Source organism: Eschrichtius robustus, chromosome 5 (genome assembly GCF_028021215.1).
Source record: "Eschrichtius robustus isolate mEscRob2 chromosome 5, mEscRob2.pri, whole genome shotgun sequence".
Taxonomy (NCBI): Eukaryota; Metazoa; Chordata; class Mammalia; order Artiodactyla; family Eschrichtiidae; genus Eschrichtius; species Eschrichtius robustus.
The window spans coordinates 130,623,382-130,650,658 of record NC_090828.1 but is presented as its reverse complement, the minus strand read 5'-3'; the positions used below and the strand labels follow the sequence as shown (position 1 = coordinate 130,650,658).

At 37.1% G+C, this 27,277-nt stretch overlaps 1 protein-coding gene across 2 annotated transcripts in view; it reads left to right on the top strand.

Annotated features, from left to right (window-relative positions):
* Nucleotides 1-27,277, top strand: part of C5H2orf76 (chromosome 5 C2orf76 homolog) — an 84,341-nt gene that overhangs the window by 33,020 nt on the left and 24,044 nt on the right. For both annotated transcript variants that reach the window (XM_068545270.1, XM_068545271.1), the window contains one exon: nt 24,345-24,395. In XM_068545270.1, coding sequence (XP_068401371.1) covers nt 24,345-24,395 — 51 coding nt within the window. The remainder of the gene's footprint in view (nt 1-24,344; nt 24,396-27,277) is intronic.

Below are 27,277 nucleotides of genomic sequence, written 5' to 3'. Positions count from 1 at the left end.
GTAACTTGTAGGGGTATATTCTGAGACTATGTGAATGTCCTGTTGCTTCTCAGACTTTCATCCACTAGTTCAGCATCCTTTGATGATTCTTGCCTGAATCAGTTATTATGATGATGATTGGCAAATGGTGATTTTTCTTATTCCATCATTCCTTTTAGATACATTAGTTGTTTTTCTACAGTAAGGAAGAGCTTTTTACCCTACCCCCCCCATTCTCACCCCCCGCCCCATTTATTTCATCTTTTGTTTATATCACTGTGGACTCAAGGATTCTTACTTTATTCAAAGGATTATAATTCTTTACTATTATTATTTTATTTTGATGCTCTACTCATCCCCATTTTGGCCGGTGGTAGCCCCTTCAGTCTGGGTCCATGTCTTTTTAACATGTCCCCAATCCTTCTTTGAGCACTTCCTTAGTTTCTGGTCTAAGATGTTCCAGACATGTCCTGTTCTTTCTCTGCCCCAGCCCTGGGATCAGCCATTTCTCAGAGGATCTCTGATTTTGTTACTGGAGAATGCTATTGGGAGACCAAGATCTTGGTTTATGTGTGTGCAGTGTAAGTGTGTATAGCTAACTTTAAAAAATGTAGTTAATTCTTGACATTTTACTTCCTGATTGACTTTGTACAATTTCTAAACTCTTCTCCCTTACTTTTTTTTTTTGGTCTCATTTTGAGTGGTTTCACTGCTCAGTATTACTTGCTTAAGAAGAAAGTGAGATATATAAGCCCATAGGGAAAACAGACTAGTCAGTCTACTTGTTACGGAGAGATTGAGAGTTGGTACTGAGATATTGCCAATTAAAGAGGGTCCTGCTTTTGAAAAGATATCGCCAAAAGCATATTCAGGTTTTGAAATAAAAACAAATCCCTACATTTTTTATTTTAAAATCTTTGTGTGTGTTATGGGTTACAGTGTTTCTTACTGTTAATACAGTGAGTGCTGTGGTGTTCTTGGTACAGTGCAGAATAGGTTCTCTGAAGTCCTTGAGAATAAGATGTAATCTTCAAGCTGCTCCAGTGCCAGGGGAAGATGTATTCTCCCTGGGGTCACTGTGTCCTTTCCTTCCCAAGTACCATAGAATGCTCCCCATTAGAGCAGTGGTGTGGATCACAGCTAGACGCTCAGCCCAGCCTACTCACATCTTTCACCTGTGCTACTAATAGTATATCCACTACTTGTTTCTGTTGTGCATGTGGGAAATGTGTTCCACTGATTAAAAGGTAAACTTTGGGGTTCAGACCTTTTTGACTTGTGTGCTCTGTGCCTGTCTTTGTCATCTGATTTGAGGTACTGTGGAACTCTGCAAAGCTGGTGAATTTATGCTTTATGAATTGTGTACATAACAAAGACCAAATAGCTTATAACTGAGAAATTTTTGAACTAATAATAATAATAGCAAGCATTACTTTGAATCAGATACTGTGCTAAGAACTTTAAGTAGGTTATCTCATTTCATCCTCACAGCATCCTTCTAAATTAGGAACTGTTGTTATCTCCATTTTACAGATGAAGAAACTAAGGAACAGAGAGAGAAGTTAAGAAACTTGCCTGAGATTGCGTGGCTAATACAAGGCAAAGCTACAGTCCAGCCCAGGCTGTTCAGCTGTGCATCATGCCCTCCTAAACACTACACTAAGTTGCCTCTTTATTTTTGTCTACCGCCTTGCTTGCTTAAGAGGATCCCTGAAGTAAATGGATTCACTCAGTGTCAAAAGAGTCTTTGAATTTAGTTCATCTTGCTCTAGTGTTTTTTTAAATTGAAATATAGTTGATTTACAGTGTTTCAGGTGTACAGCAAAGTGATTCAGTTATATATATACATATTCTTTTTCAGGTTCTTTTCCACTATAAGTTATTACAAGATACTGAATATAGTTCCCTGTGCTATACAGTAGGTCCTTGTTTACGTATTTTATATATAGTAGTGTGTATCTGTTAATCCCAAATTACCAATTTATCCTCCCCACCCCTTACCCTTTGGTAACCATAAGTTTGTTTTCTATGTCTGTGAGTCTATTTCTGTTTTGTAAATAAGTTCATTTGTATCATTACTTTAGATTCCACAAATAAGTGATATCATATGATATTTGTCTTTATCTGACTTACTTCACTTAGTATGATAATCTCTAGGTCCATCCATGTTGCTGCAAATGGCATTATTTCACTCTTTTTTATGGCTGAGTATATATATGTATATGGATTCCATTATATATGTGTACCACATCTTATTTATCCATTCATCTGTCAATGGACATTTAGGTTGTTTCCATGTCTTCGCTATTGTAAATAGTGCTGAAATGAACATTGGGGTGCAAATATCTTTTCAAATTAAGAGTTTTCATCTTTTTCAGATATATGCCCAAGAGTGGGAATGCTGGATCATAGGGTAACTCTAGTTTTAGTTCTTTAAGGGACTTCCATACTGTTCTCCATAGTGGCTGCACCAAGTTACATTCCTACCAACAGTGTAGGAGGGTTTCCTTTTCTTTACACCCTCTCCAGCATTTATTATTTGTAGACTTTTTGATGATGGCCATTCTGACTGGTCTGAGGTCTGGTCTGACTGGTCTGACCTCATTATAGTTTTGATTTGCATTTCTCTAACAATTAGTGACGTTGAGCATCATTTCATGTGCCTGTTGGCCTTGCTGTAATGTTTTGAACACTTAAAGCTGGAAGGATGTTTGACATTGTGGCATAGAGAATCTTGCACACAGACGGAAATGTTCATTGTGGTGAATGACCTTTTGGGGTTATTTTAGATGCCTTCTTGCCTTTCTAGCTGTTTTTTTCTTATCATAGTCACTTTTCGCCATCCATAGCTTAACCTTGTCTCTTCCCATAAGTGTCTGTTTTTCTCCCTTAGCCAAGAAACTTTGGTTAAATTTGATCCATTCTGCATTGAGAATCATTGTACTACTACACCATGCCATTAAAATCTAAAGCTGTATAAATATAGTACATAAGTATAGTAAATATAAACTAACACTTACAAATAAGTATAAATATATCAATAATAAATACTCAAGATTATACTTATATGTAAGCATATAAATATAATAAAACAAACAAATCTGTTATTAACATATCTGATGTTAATCAGATATTCTGAACATAGAGGTACCATATATTACCTTATATAGATGACAAATTTTCTAGATTCAGAATAAATAAACCAATTATCTAGATAATATGACATTTTAATTAGTCATTGATTTGGAAGCATTTTAATACTTTGTAATACTTTAGATCTTGATTCTGCATGTAAAATTATTTCATCTATTAAATAGAGGAAAGCTGTGGAGATTTTATCCAACCTTCCAATTCAGAACTCATTCTTCATACCCCGTTACTCCTGGTGATATGTTACTTTGTAGAGCAGTCTATTCTATTGGGTGACTACTAGAATAGTTAGAAAGATTTTCTTTATCTTTTTAGTTTTTATATATTTGTTTATATCTAATTCTCCCCTCCACAGTTTCCCCTATTTTAACATCTTACATTAGTATGCTGCATTTGTTGCAATTAATGAACCAATATTGATGCATTATTAATTACAGTCCATAGTTTATTCAGGTTTCCTTAGTTTTTACTGAGGTCCATTTTCTGCTCCAGGATCCCATCCAGGATACCACATTACATTTAGTTGTCACGTCTCCCTAGGCTCTGTGAACTGTGACAATTTCTCAGATTTTCCCAGTTTGATGACTTTGACAGTTTGGGGGAGTACTGGTCAGGCCTATCATAACATGCCCCTCTGTTGGAATGTTCCTGACGCTTTTCTCATGATTAGACTGGGGTTATGGGTTTTTGAGAGGAAAATCACAAAGATAAAGTGTCACTTTCATCACATCATATCAAGGGCACCTACTTTCTACATGATTTATGACGGTTGATGTTGACCTTGATCGCTTGACTGAAGTAATGTAGGTTTCCCCACTGTAAGGTTGTCTCCCTGTTCATAATGTACTCTTTGGAAGGAAGTCACTATGCACAGTGCGCAGTTAAGGAGTGGGGAGTTAATTTATTTGGAATTCTTTTGCATGGGAGAGTTTATGTATTTTGTTACTCAAATTATTCTAGATTTGGTCATTGGAAACTCTTTCAGTTGGCTTCTATGCCCCTTTGACATATGCCGCCTGTGTGTAGTTCTGGTACTTTAAGATGTTTAAGATGTACTTTAAGGCTCACTTTGTATATCCTGAGCCAGTCCTAGCGTCAGCCATTTCTCTAGGAGCCCTGGTTGTTTTATTGGAGAATGGTATTAGAAGCCAAGATCTGACTGCTAGGTATGCTCTTCACCCCTGGGGTTTCATTTCTTCTAGGCTCTCTTAACTGACAGAGCAAAGAAATATATGAACCTGTATACTTACTTATACATATGTGTAAATATTTTCATGTTTACCATCTGAATCTGTATGTTAAACATGAATTCTTACTGATGTTTCCAACTCTAATCCATTATCACGTGGATCATTCCGGCCTTCTCCCCTTGCTTATCTGTATGTCCCCAATCCAACAGTGAGGAACCTGGTTCCCAACATCTGCCATCCTTTTACTTACTTGTTTAATTCCAGTATGCAGGTATAGCTGTATCAGAGTTGTTAATTGGTACTCTGTGGGAAACAACGTGATATTAACTAGAGTACAGTGCTTTTGTGCAGTTCCTTTTGCCTTAGTCTTACAAAAATCTATTCATTGCCAAAGTTATTTAGGTCAGCGCCATTTTTTCACCCTCTTCAGTAAGATTATTTCATCTATTTGCAATACAGCTGTATTCTCTTGTCACCCTCTGCATTCTTTCCTGGGATCCCCTGTCCTCCTAAATGTTTTTTTTTGTTTTTTGCTTTGCGTACATTAAGGTTCACTCTTTGTGCTGTTAAGTTCTATGGGTTTTGACAAATGAATTATCATACAGAATAGTTTAACTGCCCTAAAAATTCCTCAGGCTTCACCCATTCATCCTCTCTGCAAGCCCCTGGCATCCACTGATCTTTTTACTGTCTCTAGTTTCGCTTTTTCCAGGATATCATGTACTTGGAATCATACAGTATGTAGCCTTTTCAGACTGGCTTCTTTCCCTTAGGAACATGCATTTAAGGCTCTTTGGAGTCTTTTCATGACGAGTCACATCTTCTTAATCTCCTTCATCTGGAGCAGCCTTCACCTTCATTTATCTGTCATCGCATTGATTTTTTTAAAGGAAAATCCAGGTCTGTGTTTCATAGAATGCCCCACAATTTGGATTTGTCTGATTGTTTTCTTATGATTAGATTCAGGTTAAACATTTTTGGCAGGATTACCAGGTAGCTTGCGGATCTACAAACCACGACCTGTGGGGCCAATCTGACCTGCCACCTGTTTTTTTAAAATTTATTTATTTATTTATTTTTGCCGTGTTGGGTCTTCCTTTCTGTGCGAGGGCTTTCTCTAGTTGCGGTGAGCGGGGGCCACTCTTCATCGCAGCGCGCGGGCCTCTCACTATCGCGGCCTCTCTTGTTGCAGAGCACAGGCTCCAGACGCGCAGGCTCAGTAGTTGTGGCTCACGGGCCCAGGTGCTCCACGGCATGTGGGATCTTCCCAGACCAGGGCTCGAACCCGTGCCCCCCGCATTGGCAGGCAGATTCTGAACCACTGCGCCACCAGGGAAGCCCTGCCACCTGTTTTTATAAACAAAGTTTATTGAAACACAACCACACCCATTTGTCTACATGTTATATGTACTGCTTTTGTGTTTCAGTGGCACTTACACGGTTGTGACAGACTGTATGGCTCACAAAAACCTAAAATATTTATTACTGTTCTTTACAGAAATAGTTTGCTGATCCCTGATGTTGGTGATTCCTCCTAGTTGCATCACATCAGGAAGCACTTGGTATTGCTTTGTCCCATTATTGGCGGTATTTATTTACTTATTTAACTTACTGGATTACCAGTTTTTTATAACAGGATAAAACTCAGGAATGGCCAGGTGGAAAATATGCATAGGACAAAGCATGGGGAAAGGGTGCGGAGCTTCCGTGCCCTCTCGGAGTGCGCCATTCTCCCTGGTATCTCCATGTGTTCACCGACCTGGAAGCTCTGGTGATACGTATTTAGGTCATTTGGTTAAGGTGCTGTCTACCAGATTTCTCTGTTGTAAAGGTATCTTTATAACTAATAAGTAGTGTGTGGAGCGATAAACATTGAGGCGATATGCATGTGTTGCTTCCAGTAGTTTTAGTGTCTATGGATGATCCTTACCTGAGTCACTGGTGGTTGCAGAAATTGGGATTTTTTTCTAACTCTGTGACTCCTTCTGCATTTATTATCTGGCATTCTTCTGTAAAGAAGCACTCCCTTGGTGCCCCTCCTATTTAGAAAGGAACAGGATAATTTTGTAGTAGCAAAGTCATAGCACATTATCACCTTATCACAAAGGGGCCATTCCTTCAATACAGTGTTGAGGTGATGGTCTCTTGTTTGTAGTAGAAAATGTATTGTAGATTCTTTAGTTTAAATACTTAACTCTATAAATTTGAAACACAAAATAATACTCTATCTTCTGTGGCTATGACAACAGAATGAATATATAACAACGAAGAAGATATGCTAACTTAAGGACAGTTAGTGCTTACCTCTGGGAAGGGAGGTTAATGGGACTACAGAAAGAGAAAAGGTTTCAACTGTATCCATAATGTTTTATTTAACAAAAAAAATAGTAAAGATCTGAAGCAGTTATGACAGTATGTTAACATTTGTTAAATTTGGTTGATAGGTTAAATGAACTTTTGTTCTATTCTCCATACTTTTTAATGTTTAGATTATTTCATGATTAAAGTGAAAAGCGTCTTGATATAGCTTAACTTCGAAGTCTTACTATAATATCTGATAGAACCCTTCATCAGGGTAGAATGTTGGCACAGTGTTCTGATTAATGTTATGTCTTTGGTATTCTTGCCTAAGAATAATCTTACAGATTAGTCATTGAAGTAGTCAGTTTCTTTTTTTCCCTTAGGTGTTTGTGCTTTCCTAAAAATCTTTAAATGTAGATCCAGCATCTAATAAAAAATTACAAATTATACCACTTCTATTTTTAGAGCCTTTAATATGAGGTAAAGAATTATTTTGCTGTCCATTGGTACTTTAATAATTTTCCAGACTTTATTGATTTTTATATTGAAACATGTGTTTTAACATCTCAGACTCCTTTGTAGCATCCTAATTGCCAGCAGTATATTTATTATGTTGCCTTATTTTTCTCATAATTAATTTTTCTGTGGATGCCTTTTATGGGGACCTGAATGAATGAGTAAAATTACTGGTTACCTTCTTGTGAACTTTCCAATAATGAAATACTAAGTGGGTTTTTGCAGAATTCTGCGATCCTGAACTCTTCTGTAAAAGTTCATTAGATTCCAAAGTTAAGTTCAAAGGTGGGAAAACATAAAATGAAAGGAAAACTTAGTACAAAGTAGGAAATAATTTTCAGAATATAATAGATATGTTACAGGCTTTTGCTTTCAGCCAAGGTGGAGTAACAGGGACTGAACTTATTCTTTCAATTGAAACAACTGAAAAACTGTGCAAAACACATGAAACAATGATGTTCAGATATTGGACATCAGAGAGCACGAGATGGGATAGCAGAAACAAACAAGGTGGCCCCTATGATTGTGCCATGTTACTGCGGGAGAGAGCATGTAGGCCACAGAGCAGAGTGGGGGAATCCAGGCAGAGGCTGGAGAATTCCATGAGTTTATGAGTCACAGCTGGCATCCTGGAGTGGAGTCTGGAGAGTTCACAGGGCAAAGTACTGGAATGGAGCGAGCAGTACAAAGAGAGAGCTCTAAAGATTTGCAGAGCCTGAATCTTCAGTTGATTACAATCAGCATGTGTGTGTAAGGAAGCCAGGTAGAGAACCGCCTGACAGTAGCAGAAGGCAGAATGCTCAGAGCTCATGCAGGGCTGGGAACAGTTTGTAGTTACACCAGTCAGGATGGAAAACCTTGTAATTAATAGGTTATTGAGTAGAGTATCTAGAAGGGTATTGCTGCAATAGTAGGGCAAAATTAACCCTTGGCTAAATTCTGCTCTGCTCTTACCTAACAAAGCTCAAAAGTAAGACTCAAAAGGATGTTTCCAAGTAATTTCACTGTGTTCCAGAACAAAGCTCAGGATGTTTATAGGAATACAAGTATATCCAGTCCTCAACAAGATAAAACCCACAATGTCCTGCATCAAATCAGAACTTACCAATAATGCAAAGAAACAAGAAAATCAGAACTTACCAATAATGCAAAGAAACAAGAAAATATAAATCATAAGAGAGAAATCTCAAGAAGTCTAAATCATAGGAGAGAAATCAGTCAATTGAAACCAAACAGGAAATGCTGTGGATGGTAGAATTAGTAGACAATGACAATTAAGACAGTTATTGTGACTATATTGCAAATGTTCAAGAAGGTAGAGGAAAGATTGAGCATGTGACAGATGGAAGATACGAAAAAAAAAAAAAGAAAAGACCCAGATTGTCCAGATTGAACTGTAGATGAAAAATACCATGTCTGAGATGTATATGCACTGATTAGGGTTAACATGTAGATCAGATGGGCGGAAGAAAAGGTAAGTAAACTTGGAAACATAGCAACAAAAACTATCTAAAATAAAGCACAAAGAGATAAAAGACTGAGAGAAAAATAAATAGAGCAGTAGAGGGGTATGGGGTAACTTCCAGTAGCCAAATATACATGTAATTGGAGACCATGAGGAGAGGAGTTGGGACAGGGGAGGGAAGACCTATCTGAAGAAATAATGATTGAAATTTTACAAGTGTGATGAAAGCTATAAGCCCGCATATCCAAGTAGTTCAACAGATCCCAAGGAAAAGAAACATGAAGAAAGCTGTACCATGGCATAGCATAATCAAATTGCTTACATCTGGTAATACAGGTAAAACGTTAAAAAACAGCCAGAGTAAAAAGGACACATTACGTAAAAGGAATAAAGATGAAAACAACAACAGCCTTCTCATCAGAATCAATGCATGCCAGGAGACAGTGGAGCGTCATCTTTAAAGTGTTGAAGGAAAAAGAGTCAACCTAGGATTCTGTTCCCGTTTTTCAGAAATGAAGTCTCGTCAGACATACAGAAGCAGAAGGAGTCTATCACCAGGAGACTGAACTATAAGAAATGCTAAAGGATCTCCTTCCAACTGAAGGAAAATAATACCAGATGGAAACCTGGATGCACACAAAGAAGTAGTACTAAAAAATCGTAAATGAAGGTAAACAGAAAATGCTTCTTTTCCTTACTTTAAAAATATTTCTTAAAAGATATTTGACTATTTAAAGAAAAACAATAATGTGCTGTGGGGTTTCTGGAGAATATATGGCAGCAGCAGCACAAAGGCCAACAGGGGAGAAATGGAAACATGAGGATATAAGATTCTTTTACTATATATGAAGTGTTACAGTATCTCTTGGAGGTAGACTGATAAGTTAAAGATAGTTACTAAAAACCTTAAAGCAAATACACACACACACGAATTAAAGAATTACAGCTAATAAACCAACAAAAGGGGGATAGAGTAGAATCATAAAAAACTGTCAAATAGTCAATTTAAAAGAAGGTGAAAGAAGCAACAAGCATATGTTGTACAGCACAGAGAAATATAGGCATTATTTTATAATAACTTTAAATGGAGTATAATCTATAAAAATATTGAATCACTATGTTGTACACCTGAAACTAATATAATATTGCAAGTCAACTATACTTCAAAAAAGAAAAAAGAAAAGGGAGATGATAGTTCTGTTCTCTTCTAATCTATCATGGAAACAGTTTGGAGATTCCTCAAAAAACTAAAACTAGAACAACCATATCATCCAGCAGTTCCACTCCTGGGCATTTTTCCAAAGTAGATGAAAACGCTAATTCAGAAAGATACATGCACCTCAGTGCTCATTGCAGCATTATTTACAAAAGCCTAGACGTGGAAGCAACCCAAGTGCCTATCATCTGCCTTTTCTTAAAAATGTAGTTCTGTTCATAGAACTTAATTTAAAGTTATTCTTGGTTGCTTCATATTGTGTCTATGATCTCTTAAATCCTTAGGTTTTGTTTTTTTATCCTGATTGCTACTGTTAAGCCATGTCTCCCAAATGAAATTTCGGGAGGTAGTTGGGTTTTGGACTTAGGCAAAGGACATTCTCTCCCTCTCCCAGTCACACTGTCTTTCTCTCCCCCTCTTAACTGATTTCTCCTTGGTCTCTCTCCTGCGCTCCAGACTCAATTTCGCCTGCTAAACTAAGAACTTCTTTTGTCTTTCTAGTTGGTACCTACAACATCACATTTTGTAATGATTGCTCACCAGCTGTCCATGTGCTCATTTAGATAGAGCTCCTGACCAATATGCTGGAGGAGAAAGTAATAGATGTCAGTTCTAGGACAGAGCTTCTAAGATCTGGTGTCTGATCCTCCTGCTTTCCCCTACCCAAGAGACCATGGATGCCTTGTCTTTCAGAAGGTGCAGAAGTTTTGAACACTGTTTATGTGGTTAAATTTCTCATCATTTAAATAGTTTTATGTGTCTATAGTCAAATACATTAAAATGCTTTATATTGAAAAAATAAAGGAAAGTAGAAGAGGAAATAAAGAATAGATGGACAAATAAAAAACAAATAGTAAAATGGTAGGTTTAAACCCAACTATATCAATAATCACATTAATTGTAAGTGGTTTAAACACCCCAACTAAAATTCAAACATATAACAGGAAGTCTCAATTACACGTTGCTTGCAAAAAATGTATTTTCTTGTGTATGAAGATAAAGATCAGTTAAAGGTAAAAGTTATACTATGCTAATACTAATCTAAAGAAAGCTGGAGTGACTGGTAATATCAGATAAAGTAGATTTCAGAATAAAGAATATAGCAGGGATAAAGGCTCTCGATTTATTATGTATGATAAGGCATCAATTAGTCAAGAGAACATTATGATCCTAAATGTTTATGCACCTAACAACAGAGCCTCAAAATACATGAAGTCAAAACTAGTAGACTACGAGGAAAATTAGGTGAAGCTGCAATTATTGTGAGAGATTTCAGCACCCCTCTCTCAGTAATTTATGGAACAAGTAGAAAATTAGTAAGGATATAGAAAACTTGAATACTATCAACCTAAATTGACCAAATTGATATTTTAAAAACTCTCTACCCAACAATAGCAGAATATACATTCCTTTCAAGTGCTCAGAGAACATTTACCGAGAGATCATTCTGAGCCATAAAAACAAATCTTGATAAATTTGAAAGGATTTGAGTCATGCAATGTTGTTTTCTTTTCTTTTTTTTTTTTTTTTCTGGGTTTATGTTTTAACATGCATGCTTCTGATGTAACTTTTTTTTTTAAATAATGGATTGATTGAGATGTAATTCACATATGATAAAATTCACATGTTTGAAGTGTACAATTTAGTGGTTTATAGTACATTCACAAAGATGTGCGATCATTACCACTGTCTAATTCCAGAACATTTTCATCGTGCCAAAAAGAAACCCTGTACCCACTAGCAGTCATTCCCCATTCTCCCCTTCCCCTAGCCTCTGGCAACCACTAATTTACTCTCTGTCTCTGTAAATTTTCCTATTCTGGACTATGTTTAACTTTTTGAAGTGTAAAAAAGAATTCTTTTTTTTTTTTTTTTTTACCACCCGAACCCCGCCGCTTTCCCCCCTTGGTGTCCATACGTTTGTTCTCTACATCTCTGTCCCAATTTCTGCCCTGCAAACCGGTTCATCTGTACCATTTACTAGGTTCCACATATATGCGTTAATATACGATATTTGTTTTTCTCTTTCTGACTTACTTCACTTTGTATGACAGTCTCTAGGTCCATCCACGTCTCAACAAATGACTCAATTTTGTTCCTATTTATGGCTGAATAATATTCCATTGTATATGTGTACCACATCTTCTTTATCCATTCATCTGTCGATGGGCATTTAGGTTGCTTCCATGACCTGGCTATTGTAAATAGTGCTGCAATGAACATTGGGGTGCATGTGTCTTTTTGAATTATGGTTTTCCCTGGGTATATGCCCAGTAGTGGAATTGCTGGGTCATATGGTAATTCTATTTTTCATTTTTTAAGAAACCTCCATACTGTTCTCCATAGTGGCTGTATCACTTTACATTCCCACTAACAGTGCAAGAGGGTTCCCTTTTCTCCACACCCTCTCCAGCATTTGTTGTTTGTAGATTTTCTGATGATGCCCATTCTAACAGGTGTGAGGTGATACCTAATTGTAGTTTTGATTTGCATTTCTCTAATAATTAGTGATGTTGAGCAGCTTTTCATGTGCTTCTTGGCCATCTGTATGTCTTCTTTGGAGAAATGTCTATTTAGGTCTTCTGCCCATTTTTGGGTTGGGTTGTTTGTTTTTTTAATATTGAGCTGCATGAGCTGTTTATATATCTTGGAGATTAATCCTTTGTCTGATGATTCGTTTGCAAATATTTTCTCCCATTCTGAGGGTTGTCTTTTCGCCTTGTTTATGGTTTCCTTTGCTGTGCAAAAGCTTTGAAGTTTCATTAGGTCCCATTTGTTTATTTTTGTTTTTATTTCCATTACTCTAGGAGGTGGATCAAAAAAGATCTTGCTGTGATTTATGTCAAGAGTGTTCTTCCTATGTTTTCCTCTAAGAGTTTTATAGTGTCCGGTCTTACATGTAGTTCTCTAATCCATTTTGAGTTTATTTTTGTGTATGGCGTCAGGGAGTGTTCTAATTTCATTCTTTTACATGTAGCTGTCCAGTTTTCCCAGCACCACTTATTGAAGAGACTGTCTTTTCTCCACTGTATATCCTTGCCTCCTTTGTCACAGATTAATTGACCATAGGTGCGTGGGCTTATCTCTGGGCTTTCTATCTTGTTACATTGATCTATATTTCTGTTTTTGTGCTGGTACCATACTGTCTTGATTACTGTGTAGTATACTCTGAAGTCAGGGAGTCTGATTCCTCCAGCTCCGTTTTTTTCCCCTCAAGACTGCTTTGGCTATTTGGGGTCTTTTGTGTCTCCATACAGATTTTAAGATTTTTTTGTTCTAGTTCTGTAAAAATGCCATTGGTAACTTGATAGGCATTACATTGAACCTGTAGATTGATTTGCGTAGTATAGTCATTTTCACAATATTGATTCTTCCAATCCAAGAACATGGTATATCTCTCCATCTGTTGCTATCATCTTTAATTTCTTTCATCAGTGTCTTATAGTTTTCTGCATACAGGTCTTTTGTCTCCCTAGGTAGGTTTATTCCTAGGTATTTTATTCTTTTTGTGGCAATTGTAAATGCGAGTGTTTCCTTAATTTCTCTTTCAGATTTTTCATCATTAATGTATAGGAATGCAAGAGATTTCTGTGCATTAATTTTGTATCCTGCAACTTTACCAAGTTCATTGATTAGCTCTAGTGGTTTTCTGGTGGCATCATTACGATTCTCTGTGTATAGTATCATGTCATCTGCAAACAGTGACAGTTTTACTTCTTCTTTTCCAATTTGTATTTCTTTTATTTCTTTTTCTTCTCTGATTGCCGTAGCTAGGACTTCCAAAACTATGTTGAATAATAGTGGTGAGAGTGGACATCCTTGTCTTGTTCCTGATCTTAGAGGAAGTGGTTTCAGTTTTTCACCATTGAGAATGATGTTTGCTGTGGGTTTGTCATATATGGCCTTTATTATGTTGAGGTAGGTTCCCTCTATGCCCGCTTTCTGGAGAGTTTTTATCATAAATGGGTGTTGAATTTTGTCAAAAGCTTTTTCTGCGTCTATTGAGATGATCATATGGTTTTTATTCTTCAATTTGTTAATATGGTGTATCACATTGATTGATTTGCGTATATTGAAGAATCCTTACATCCCTGGGATAAATCCCACTTGATCGTGGTGTATGATCCTTTTAATGTGTTGTTGGGTTCTGTTTGCTAGTATTTTGTTGAGGATTTTTGCATCTATAATCAACAGTGATATTGGTCTGTGATTTTCTTTTTTTGTAGTATCTTTGTCTGGTTTTGGTATCAGGGTGATGGTGGCCTCAGAGAATGAGTTTGGGAGTGTTCCTTCCTCTGCAAGTTTTTGGAAGAGTTTGAGAAAGGTGGGTGTTAGCTCTTCTCTAAATGTTTGATAGAATTCACCTGTGAAGCCATCTGGTCCTGGGCTTTTGTTTGTTGGAAGATTTTTAATCACAGTTTCAATTTCATTACTTGTGATTGGTCTGTTCATGTTTTCTGTTTCTTCCTGGTTCAGTCTTGGAAGGTTATACCTTTCTAAGAATTTGTCCATTTCTTCCAGGTTGTCCATTTTATTGGCATAGAGTTGCTTGTAGTGTTCTCTTAGGATGCTTTGTATTTCTGCGGTGTCTGTTGTAACTTCTCCTTTTTCATTTCTAATTTTGTTGTTTTGTTTTGAGTCCTCTCCCTCTATTTCTTCATGAGTCTGGCTAATGGTTTGTTAACTTTGTTTATCTTCTCAAAGAACTAGCTTTTAGTTTTATTGATCTTTGCTATTGTTTTCTTTGTTTCTCTTTCATTTATTTCTGCTCTGATCTTTATGATTTCTTTCCTTCTGCTAAGTTTGGGTTTTGTTTGTACTTTCTCTAGTTCCTTTGGGTGTAAGGTTAGATTGTTTATGTGACATTTTTCTTGTTTCTTGAGGTAGGCTTGTAGAGCTATAAACTTCCCTCTTAGAACTGCTTTTGCTGCATCGCATAGGTTTTGGATCGTCGTGTTTTCATTGTCATTTGTCTCTAGGTATTTTTTGATTTCCTCTTTGATTTCTTCAGTGATCTCTTGGTTATTTAGTAACGTATCATTTAGCCTCCATGTGTTTGTGTTTTTATGTTTTTTTTTCCCTGTAATTGATTTCTAATCTCATAGCGTTGTGGTCAGAAAAGATGCTTGATACGATTTCAATTTTCTTAAATTTACTGAGGCTTGATTCGTGACCCTAGATGTGATCTATCCTGGAGCATGTTTTGTGTGCACTTGAGAAAAAAGTGTAATCTGCTCTTTTTGGATGGAATGTCCTATAAATATCAATTAAATCTGTCTGGTCTATTGTGTCATTTAATGCTTGTGTTTCTTTATCAATTTTCTGTTTGGATGATCTGTCCATTGGTGTAAGTGAGGTTTTAAAGTCCCCCACTATTATTGTGTTACTGTCAATTTCCTCTTTTATAGCTGTTAGCAGTTGCCTTATGTATTGAGGTGCTCCTATGTTGGGTGCATATATATTTATAATTGTTATATCTTCTTCTTGGATTGATCCCTGGATCATTATGTAGTGTCCTTCCTTGTCTCTTGTAACATTCTTTATTTTAAAGTCTATTTTATCTGATATGAGTATTGCTACGCCAGCTTTCTTTAGATTTCCATTTGCATGGAATATCTTTTTCCATCCCCTCACTTTCAGTCTGTATGTGTCCCTAGGTCTGAAGTGGGTCTCTTTTAGACAGCATATATATGGGTCTTTTTTTGTATCTATTCAGCAAGCCTGTGTCTTTTGGTTGGAGCATTTAATCCATTCACGTTTAAGGTAATTATTGATATGTATGTTCCTATGACCATTTTCTTAATTGTTTTGGGGTTTTTTTGTAGGTCCTTTTCTTCTCTTGTGTTTCCCACTTAGAGAAGTTCCTTTAGCATTTGTTGTAGAGCTGGTTTGGTGGTGCTGATTTCTCTTAGCTTTTGCTTGTCTGTAAAGCTTTTGATTTCTCCATCGAATCTGAATGAGATCCTTGCCGGGTAGAGTAATCTTGGTTGTAGGTTCTTCCCTTTCATCACTTTAAGTATATCATGCCGCTCCCTTCTGGCTTGTAGAGTTTCTGCTGAGAAATCAGCTGTTAACCTTATGGGAGTTCCCTTGTATATTATTTGTCGTTTTTCCCTTGCTGCTTTCAATAATTTTCCTTTGTCTTTAATTTTTGCCAGTTTGATTACTATGTGTCTCGGCATGTTTCTCCTTGGGTTTATCCTGTATGGGACTCTCTGCGCTTCCTGGACTTGGGTGGCTATTTCCTTTCCCACGTTAGGGAAGTTTTCGACTATCATCTCTTGAAATATTTTCTCTGGTCCTTTCTCTCTCTCTTCTCCTTCCGGGACCCCTATAATGTGAATGTTGTTGCATTTAATGTTGTCCCAGAGGTCTCTTAGGCTGTCTTCATTTCTTGTCATTCTTTTTTCTTTATTCTGTTCCACAGCCGTGAGTTGCACCATTCTGTCTTCCAGGTCACTTATCCGTTCTTGTGCGCCTCAGTTATTCTGCTGTTAATTCATTCTAGTGTATTTTTCATTTCACTTATTGTATTGTTCATCTCTGTTTGTTTGTTCTTTAATTCTTGTAGATGTTTTTTAAACATTTCTTGCATCTTCTCGATCTTTGCCTCCATTCTTTTTCTGAGGTCCTGGATCATCTTCACTATCATTATTCTGAATTCTTTTTCTGGAAGGTTACCTATCTCCAGTTCATTTAGTTGTTTTTCTGGGGTTTTATCTTGTTCCTTCATCTGGTACATAGCCCTCTCCCTTTTCATCTTGTGTATCTTTCTGTGAATGTGGTTTTTGTTCCACAGGCTGCAGCATTGTAGTTCGTCTTGCTTCTGCTGTCTGCCCTCTGGTGGATGAGGCTATCTAAGAGGCTTGTGCAAGTTTCCTGATGGGAGGGACTGGTGGTGGGTAGAGCTGGCTGTTGCTCTGGTGGACAGAGCTCAGTATAACTTTAATCCGCTCGTCTGCTGATGGCTGGGGCTGGGTCCCCTCCCTGTTGGTTGTTTGGCCTGAGGCGACTCGACACTGGAGCCTACTCCGGCTCTTTGGTGGGGCTAATGGCGGACTCTGGTAGGGCTCACGCCGAGGAGTACTTCCCAGAACTTCTGCTGCCACTGTCCTTGTCCTCACGGTGAGACAGAGCCACCCCCGCCTCTGCAGGAGACCCTCCAACACTAGCAGGTAGGTCTGGTTCAGTCTCCTATGGGGTCACTGCTCCTTCCCCTTCGTCCTGATGCACACACTACTTTGTGTGTGCCCTCCAAGAGTGGAGTCTCTGTTTCCCCCTGTCGTGTCAAAATCCTGCAGTCAAATCCCGCTAGCCTTCAAAGTCTGATTCTCTAGGAATTCCTCCTCCTGTTGCCGGATCCCCAGGTTCGGAAGCCTGACATGGGGCTCAGAACCTTCACTCCAGTGGGTGGACTTCTGTGGTATAAGTGTTCTCCAGTTTGTGAGTCACCCACCCAGCAGTTATGGGATTTGATTTTATTGTGATTGCGCCCCTCCTACTGTCTCACTGTGGCTTCTCCTTTGTCTTTGGATGTGGGGTATCTTTTTTGGTGAGTTCCAGTGTCTTCCTCTGTACTGTTGTTTTCTGACCACAGTGGAATTAGGTTAGAAAGCAGTAACAGATATATCTCTGTAAAATCCCCAAGTATTTGGAAACTGAATAACACAGTTCTAAATAACCTATGGATAAAAGCAGAGAAAAGGGAAACTTTTGAACTGAATAAAAATGTATACACAATTTTTCAAAATTTGTGGGAAACAGGTGAAACAGTACTTAGGGGAAAATTTATGGTACTAAAAATGCCTAATGTAAAAAAGAGAAGAGGTCTCAAATCAGTGATTTCAGCCCTTATGTTAAGAAACTAGGAAAATAAAAGCAAATTAAACCCAAAGTAAGCAGAATAAAAGAAATAAAAAAGATCATAGCAGAAAATAGAAAAACTATTGGGAAAATCAATAACAGCCAAAGCTGATCTTTGAGATTAATAAAATTGATAAAGTGCTAGCCAGACTAATCAGGAGAAAAGAGAGAGAGAAGACACAGGTTATCAGTATCAGGAGTGAGAGTTGTTATATCACTACAGATTCTCTACAGAGTTTGAAAGAATAATACAGGAATATTTTGAACAACTTTGTGCCATAAATATGTTATCCTAGGCACGTGGAAAAATTCCTTGAAAGACTCAACCCAAACTACCAAATCTCACTAAACAGGAACAAACAACCTGAATAATTCTGTATTTTAAAATGAACAGTAACTAAAATACATTTTCACAAAGAAAACTCCAGTCCCAGATGGCTTCACTGGTAAATTCTACCGTACATTTAAGGAAGAAATAATCTCAATTCTACAGAAACTCTTCCAGAAAATAAAAGAAAAGGAATTATTATTATTATCTCATTCCCTGAGGCCATCCTTATCCTGATACCAAAATCAGAGAAAGCAATTAGAAGGAAAAAAAAAAAAAGCTGCCAACCAATAACTTTCATGCATAAAGATGTAAAAATTCTTAATAAAATTTTAGCAAATCAAATCCAACAATATTTAAAAAGGAATAATACATTATGCCCATGTGGGGTTTATCTTAGGAATGCAAGGATGGTTTACCATTCAAAAATCAGTCAGTGTAACTCATCATATTATAGATTAAGAAAGGAAAACCATGTAATTATTTCAATAGATGAAGACAAAATGCTGCATCCACTTCTGTTAGAAACTTTCAGTAAAGTAGGAATAGAAGGGAACTTTCTCTGCCTGATTAAGGATATTTATGAAAAACTGACACCCTACATCATACTTAATGGTGAAAAACTGAGGGCTTTTCTCCTAATATAAGGAACCAGGCATGGTGTTTTTTAGAAATCACTTCTATTCAACACTGTGTTGGAGGTTCTAGCCAGTTAAGTAAGACAAGAAAGAGAAATAAATGGCATCCAAGTTAGAAAGAAAGAAATTGTCATTATTCGCTGGTGACATGATTATCTATGTAAAAAATCCTATGGAGTCTATACAAACAGTACTGGAACTAGTAAGTTGAGCTTAGCAAGGTTGAAGGATATAAATCAATATACAAAAATTAATTGTGTTACTAGCAATATATAGTTGGAAACTGAAAAAGAATAATAGCATCAAAAAATATGAAATACTTAGTATATATTCGATAGAGCTGTAAGAACTTTACACTGGAAACTCCAAAACATCACTGAGAGAAATTTAAAAAGACCGAAGTAAATGGAGAGATAGACTGTGTTCATGGATCAGAAAACTCTATATGGTTAAGACACCATGACTCCTGAAAATAATGTGTGGATTCCAATGCCAATGAAAATCTCAACAGACTTTCTTTTTCCCTTCAGGTAATGTCAAACTTATCCTAAAATTTATAAACAAGTTATTCTAACTTGTTCAGAAATTATAAGGAAAGTAAAAAAGACCGATAATATATAAATAAATAAACATATAAATAAGTCACAAAAAGTTGGAAGACTTAACACTATCTGGTTTCATGACTTATTACTGTAATGCTATATCAGGCAAGATAGTGTGTGTGGTATTGATATATAGATGACATATATATCAATGAAAAATAGTCCAGAAATAGTCCTACACATATATGTTTAATTGGTTTTTGACCAAGGCATCTTGGGGGGAAGAGGTCATCTTTCTAAAAAGGTGTTGGAACATTTGGATATCCATATGCAAATAAATGAACTCAACTCTTACCTCCTACCATACACAAAAACAATTTTTGTTCAAGACCTGAATTTGAAAGCTGAAACCATAAAACTTCTGAAAGAAAACATAAGAGAAGATCTTAGGGGCTGATTTTGGTAAAATTTCTTAATACAGCACAATAAGCAAAAAATAAAAAAAAACTTAGGCTTCATCAAAATTAAAAAGTTTTGCTTTTTAAAATACACTTAAGAAAATGAAGAGGCAAACCACAGACTTCGAAGGACTTTGTAAAACATATAAATAAGGGATTTGTATCTAGAATAATAATAACTAGAAAAGAAACCAAGCTGTTACCACTCAGTAATAAGACATACAACCCAATTAAAAATGGGCAAAATAGGGCTTCCCTGGTGGCGCAGTGGTTCAGAATCTGCCTACCAATGCAGGGGACACGGGTTCGAGCCCTGGTCTGGGAAGATCCCATATGCCGCGGAGCAACAGGGCCCGTGAGCCACAACTGCTGAGCCTGCGCGTCTGGAGCCTGTGCTCCGCAACAAGAGAGGCCGCGACAGTGAGAGGCCTGCGCACCGCGATGAAGAGTGGCCCCCGCTTGCCGCAACTGGAGAAAGCCCTTGCACAGAAACGAAGACCCAACACAGCCAAAAATAAATAAATAAATAAATAAAAATAAAGGAATTCCTTTAAAAAAAATGGGCAAAATATTTGAACACGCACTTCATCAAAGAAAATGTATGGATGACAAATAAACACATTCAGTGATACTCATCATCACTGGCCTTTAGTGAAATGCAAATTAAAACCATAGAGCATAACACACCCACTAACATGACTAAAATCAAAAAATTGTAGAAATTAAAAGCTAGTTTTCAGCTAGGACGTGGAAGAACTGGAACTCCTTATATGTTGCTAGTGGGAATGTTAAAAAGATACCACTTTGGAAGATGATTTGGCAAAGTCTTAACAAGTTAAACATACACCTACCATACAATCCAGCCAATTCCACTTGTAGGTGAAATGAAAATGTCTGTGCACGTCTGAATACTCATAACCTTATTCGTAGTGGTGCAAAATGGGAAACACCCTTTTTCATAAGGAAGTGTTTGTTCTTTTTCTCCTCCTCTTCAAGCATTTTTATATGTAAAGCCTTTTTCTCACCATAATGTGTTTAACGTCTAATCTTTTCTTTTGCCACCGCGGGAGATACCAGCTTTATCCTACCCTTCTTAGTGCAGCAGATGGGAGTTGGGAGGGCTGGATTCTAGTCCTGGTTCTTGATGCTTTGTGCTGACCACCTGCCTTCTTGAGACCTCAGGGTTCTTACCTGCTGATTAAAGGGATTAAATGATACATATTCACTCATGTATATTTTTGAGCACCTGCCATGTGCCAGGCACTCTTTTAGGTACTGGCAACATGATGAAGAAAATAGGCTGTAGTACCTGCCCTCACTGGAACCAGTATTCATTAACCTATAATGTGCCAGGCACGGTCGTAGGTTTTGGGAAGACAGGCCACTGTGTTGTAATCTCCAGGAATTTATGAATTAGTAGGAAAGAGAGACCAAACTAAGTAAACAGACAAAAGTATAATCGTAAAAAATGTTGTGAAGGGAGGAATATGAGAGGAGACCCCTGTGTTAGTAGGGCTGTCAGGGGAGGCCTCTTGGTGGAGGTGACAGTTGAGCTGAGATCTAAAGAGAGAAAGAGAAAAGGGGCTCCCGTTCACCTCTGTCATCGTCTCTCCTCTCAGAAGTCTAGACCGAGCGTAAGGCAGTGACTTGGTGTTTTGACTGTCGACATCTCTGAATGAAAATAGTTTCGTTGAGCTCTCTGTTCTGCACCTCAACCCTTTCTTCAGGGGTTTTCACTGTCTAGTTCAGGGAATATAAATGGCAATAAGTTAAACATTTAATTCTCCTTTCCGATGTTTAGTCAATACTTCTTTGGCTCAGAATTCATAAGTAAGTGAGAAACAAAAGATAAAATGAAGATCTGTGCTCTGCTAAGCCTAAGACAGACGTTTCAGATGGGGGTCAGGCAGGCAAATTTGGACTTCAGACAGGTTTCCTTTGGCCTACAGTATTTTCAAAGTCAGAAAAATTCACCTGACCCCCCAGACTTTAGCGTTTCCGTCTAAAACTTTAGGCAACAGATTAGAATGTATGGGCTGCAGCCCCCTTTAATGGGATGCTTGCTCATACCTCACAGCCCCCTCCTGTTTGCCCGGCCTCATTTACTCCTGTCATCTGGTTGGCCTCCTGTGATTTTGTTTGTCAAAGAATCATCTCAACAGGTTTTTGTTTTGTGTTTAAACATGCCTGGGACTGGCCTGCTGTGAGTCTGATCTACTGGTGCAGGGGGCTGGGTGATTCTGACGTTGGCTGGTGAGACCATAGCCCTGGCTGTGAACGTACTGGGTTGGCCAAAAAGTGCCTTCGGTTTTTAAGTAAAAATAAAAGACACATTTTTCAGTAACACCAAGAACTTTACTGAACAACGTATTCACCATTTTGTTCCACTACCTTCTTCCATTTTTCAGGCAACTTCATGATTCCATCTTCCCAAAACTTTTTATCTTTTTGAGCAAAGAACTGTTCCTGGTGCCTTTTACAGTCTTCCAGGGAATTGACATATTTTCCATTAAGTGAATTTTGTAAAGACCGAAATATATGGAAATCCGAAGGTGCAATGTCTGGGTGAATACGGCGGATGAATCAGAACTTCCCAGCCGAGCTGTAACAGTTTTTGCCTGGTCATCAAAGAAAAAGTATGCAGTCTTGCGTTATCCTGATGGAAGATTATGCATTTCCTGTTGACTAATTCTGGATGCTTTTCATCGAGTGCTGCTTTCAGTTGGTCTAGTTGGGAGCAGTACTTGTTGGAATTAATCGTTTGGTTTTCTGGAAGGAGTTCTTAATAGAGGACTCCCTTCTAATCCCACCATATATGCAACATCACCTTCTGTGGATGAAGACCGGCCTTTGGTGTGGTTGGTGGTGGTTCATTTCACTTGCCCCACGATCTCTTCCGTTCCACGTCATTGTACAGTATCCACTTTTCATCGCCCGTCACAATTTGTTTTACAAACAGAACATTTTCATTACGTTTAAGTAGAGAATCGCATGTGGACATACGGTCAGGAAGGTTTTTTTCACGTAACTTATGTGGAACCCAAACATCAAAGCAATGAACAAAACCAAGCTGGTGCAAACGATTTTCAGCGCTTGATTTGGATATTTTGAGTGTGTCGTCTCTCTCCCGTGTGGTATGACGTTGATTGTTCTCAATCAATGTCTCGATTTGATCGCTATCAACTTCAACTGGTCTACCCGACCATGGACCATCATCCAGCGAGAAATCTCCAGCACGAAACTCCGCAGACCACTTTTGACAAGTTCGATCAGTCACAGCAGCTTCTCCGTACACTGCACAAATCTTTTTTTTTTTTGCTTTTCGGTTGCATTTTTATCTTTCTTGAAATAGTAAAGCATAATATGCTGAAAATGTTGCTTTTTTTTCTTCCATCTTCAATATTAAAATGGTTACACAAAAATTCACCAATTTTGATAAGTTTTTTAAAAAAATGCACTCTGATATGACAGCTGTCACAATACAATCTAACATAATTGTTTTGAATGAAGTTAAGGGCGACTAAGTGCTACTAGAGCCATCTTACCTTTTGGCCAACTCAGTACCTTTTTACAGGATTCACAGGGAGCATGTGCTCTCAAGAGTGGGGACTTGTCTTGGTAACTTCTTATTTACCCTGTATCTGGAATACTTGGTAGTAGGTAGTTTAAATGCATATAACATAAATGAATAAATTATATTTTAATTTTGGTATGTATTTGACCTTTAAAAGGTAACTGTACTTAAACAGTTTTCCTAATTCAGATGTGTGGGAGTTTTTAGAGTTTTCTTTGATAACACATTCCTGTAGTTTTAAGATCAAAATGTAAAAAGGAATCCAGTGAGAAGCCTCCTTGCCACTTCTGTTCTCTATCTGACCAGTGCATCATGCTCCCTCCCATGAAAATATAAGCGTGTGCAAACATATATTCGTATTTTCCCCCCCTTTTACTTCAAAGGTGGCTTACTAAAAATAAGGCTCTGCCTTATGCCTCCTTTACTCTTGACATATCTTGAAGATCTTATCATATTAGCAGAGAGCTTCTTCCTCATCCTTTTTTTTTTTTTTTTTTTACAGTTGAAAAATATGTTTAATGGTTTGGGCATATTATAGTTTATTTAGCAAGTACCCCCATTGAAGGATATTTGGATTTTTCCAGGCATTTACTATTGCAAACAGTGCTACAGTTAGTACCTTTGTATGTATGTCGTTTCATACACACACGCACAAGAGTGAGCAAAGTATATCTCTATGGTAAATTCTCCAAGTGGAATTGCTAGGTCAAAAGGTATATGCATATGTAATTTTGATATATGTTACTTAATTGCCCTCTGTGGGGGTTGTAGTTTAATTATTATTTAAAACTAATTCTAGTATTTGGGACACTGTTTAAAAATTTTGTTTACTCTGTTTTTGTTCTGTTTTCTTTGCTGAGTTAGAGTTGTTACATGGTAGGTTATCTGAAATTTGGTAAGAGTATTAAGATCGTTCTAGATCATTGGTTTCCACTACTAACTTATCCCCCCCAAGGGGTTCTCAGATTCATGTGCCAGATGAACATCAACTATATAATAATGTCTCCCACATACATACTGTATATTTCAAATGTATAAGATGCTATTGTATAATAAAATGCTAATTCACTTAATACTATGTCTATTTGAATATTTTATAATAAAAAATAATCTTTCTTTTACAGATATCCCTTTGAGGACCAGCCTGCCACCACCATTCAGAAATTATAAATATGGTAACCAATTTTTCTTATTCTTTTAAGATATATATTAATGTAATTTCACATTAGTTTTATATTGATGTGAATTTAAATTTGGTTTTCAAAAATGATTTTACTCTCTGTATATAAAAACCACTATGGAAGTTATTTAGAAATATAGGAATTCTAGTATATCATTAAATTGTAATTGTGTAGGGAAGTGTATGAATTGTATATTCCTCCTATTTGTGAGGAATAGCATGTTTGGCAAACTGTTTAAAATGAATTTCTTTGTCAGGTAATCAGAAAAGAAGAAATGATTAAAGACTAGGAATTATAAGAAGAGATTTAACATTTTAGAGGCCAGTAACTTGAGCATGTTACATAGTAATTTTATATGTTGCAATTATTGATTTTAAAATGTAGTAATAAGGCAAGAAGCTGGGTTTCATTATTCATTATAAAGATGGTACAGTTATTAACCTTCAGCGTAGTGACACTCACCAAACTTTGAATTTGAGACTTCACTTGAGAATTACAATGCACCTAATAAATATTTCTGTTAATTGGTGCAGACATTTTTAAAGCATAAATTTTTTATTACCCTAGATCATTTTTGGAGTGGTTTTTAATTCTGCTGCCATTTGGTAGAGCAACTTGTGACCTAAAATACTTTGAAATCACAATCTTCACCGTGTGTATGCATTTTAATATCCAGAGACTAATTGTGAGGTCACAAGGGGTAGTCAAGCAGAAGTTAAAGGCACTGAGTGGAAAGTACTTTGATTTATTGGACTTAAAGAATTTACGTACTAAATATTGAATAAGAGAAAGGAGTAAAAAGCTTGATTAACTAAATATGAAACTTCTCCAGTTTCATCTTTCATGGCTTTCAAAGTATCATGCCTTGAAATATAACCTTCAACTTGAATCAGCCTGCAGATGCCACTTAAAGTTAGCATAGCTACATATAGTTTCCCTTTTTGCATGGTGTGGGTGTGTATTCAAACTTGTGTTCCATGTAAGTTATTTTAAAAGACCAGTTTTAGATCATGAAATCATCAAAATATCTGACTGTTAATCATCACGGTGGTAAATAATATATTCCTGTCAATTTCTCCCTTTTATGTATGTTAGTATTTGTTTTGTGTTTTTACGTGCTCCTATATTGGGTGCTATATGTTTTTTAAAATTAATTAATTAATTAATTAATTTGGCTGCATTGGCTCTTTGTTGCGGTGCGCCGGCTTCTCTCTTGTTGTGGCGCGTGGGCTCAGTAGTTGGGGCGCAGGCTGTAGAGCGCACGGGCTTGGTTGACCCGCAGCACGTGGGATCTTAGTTCCCCGACCAGGGATCGAACCCGCGTCCCTTGCATTGGAAGGCAGATTCTTAACCACTGGACCACCAGGGAAGTCCCGGGTGCATATACGTTAATGAGTGTAATCCTCCTCTTGTATTGAGCCTTTTATCATTATATAGTGTCCTTTCTTTCTTTATGGCCTTTGTCATAAAGTCTATTTTGTCTGATATAAGTATTTCCACCCCTGCTTTCTTGTCCTTTTCATTTGCCTGAAATAGCTTTAAAAAAATTTTTTTGTTTTTGTTTTGTTTATTTTTTAATTGAAGTATAGTTGATTTACAAGGTTATGTTAATTTCTGCTGTGCAGCAAAGTGATTCAGTTATACATATATATATACATTCTTTTTTATATTCTTTTCCATTATGGTTTATCCCAGTACGTTGTGCTGTATAGTAGGACCTTGTTGCCCATCCATTCTGTACATAATAGTTTGCATCTGCTAATCCCAAAACTCCCAGTCCATCCCTCCCCCACACTCCTCCCCCTTGGCAACCACAAGTCTGTTCTCTATGTCTGTGAGTCTGTTTCTGCTTTGTAGATAGGGTTCATTTGTGTCAAATTTTAGATTCAACATATAAGTGATATCATATGGTATTTGTCTTTCTCTTTCTGACTTACTTAGTGTGATACTCTCTAGTTGCATCCATGTTGCTGCAAATGGCATTGTTTCGTTCTTTTTTATGGCTGAGTAGTATCCCACTGTATACATGTACCACGTCTTCTTTATCCATTCCTCTGTCAGTAGACATTTAGGTTGTTTCCATGTCTTGGCTATTGTGCATAGTGCTGCTATGAACATAGGGGTACATGTATCTTTTTGAATTATAGTTTTGTCCGGATATGTGCCCAGGAGTGGGATTGTTGGATCATATGGTAGTTCTATTTTTAGTTTTTTGAGGAACCTCCATACTGTTTTCCATAGTGGCTGCACCAACTTACATTCCCACCAACAGTGTAGGAGGGTTCCCCTTTCTCCACACCCTCTCCAGCATTTGTTATTTATAGACTTTTTAATGATGACCCTTCTGACCAGTGTGAGGTCTGGTTAGCTACATACAAGCTACATACAAACATATGTCTGTAGCTTAGATGATTTAACAAAGAAAGGGACATTAATACAACACTCCATTAAAAACCACTGTGAGGTGGTACTAGTTGTAGTTTTGATTTACATTTCTCTAATAATTAGTGATGTTGAGCATCTTTTCATGTGCCTATTGGCCATCTGTATGTCTTCTTTGGAGAAACGTCTATTTAGGTCTTCTGCCCATTTTTTGATTGGGTTGTTTGGTTTTTTATTGTTGAGTCGTATGAGCTGTTTGTATATTTTGGAAATTAAGCCCTTGTTGGTCACATCATTTGCAAATATTTTCTCCCATTCTGTAGATTGTCTTTTCGTTTTGTTTATGGTTTCCTTTGCTGTGCAAAAGCTTGTAAGTTTGATTAGGTCCCATTTGTTTATTTTTCTATTGCCTATTGCCTTGGGAGACTGACCTAAGAAAACATTGGTATGATTTATGTCAGAGAATGTTTTCTTCTAGGAGTTTTATGGTGTAT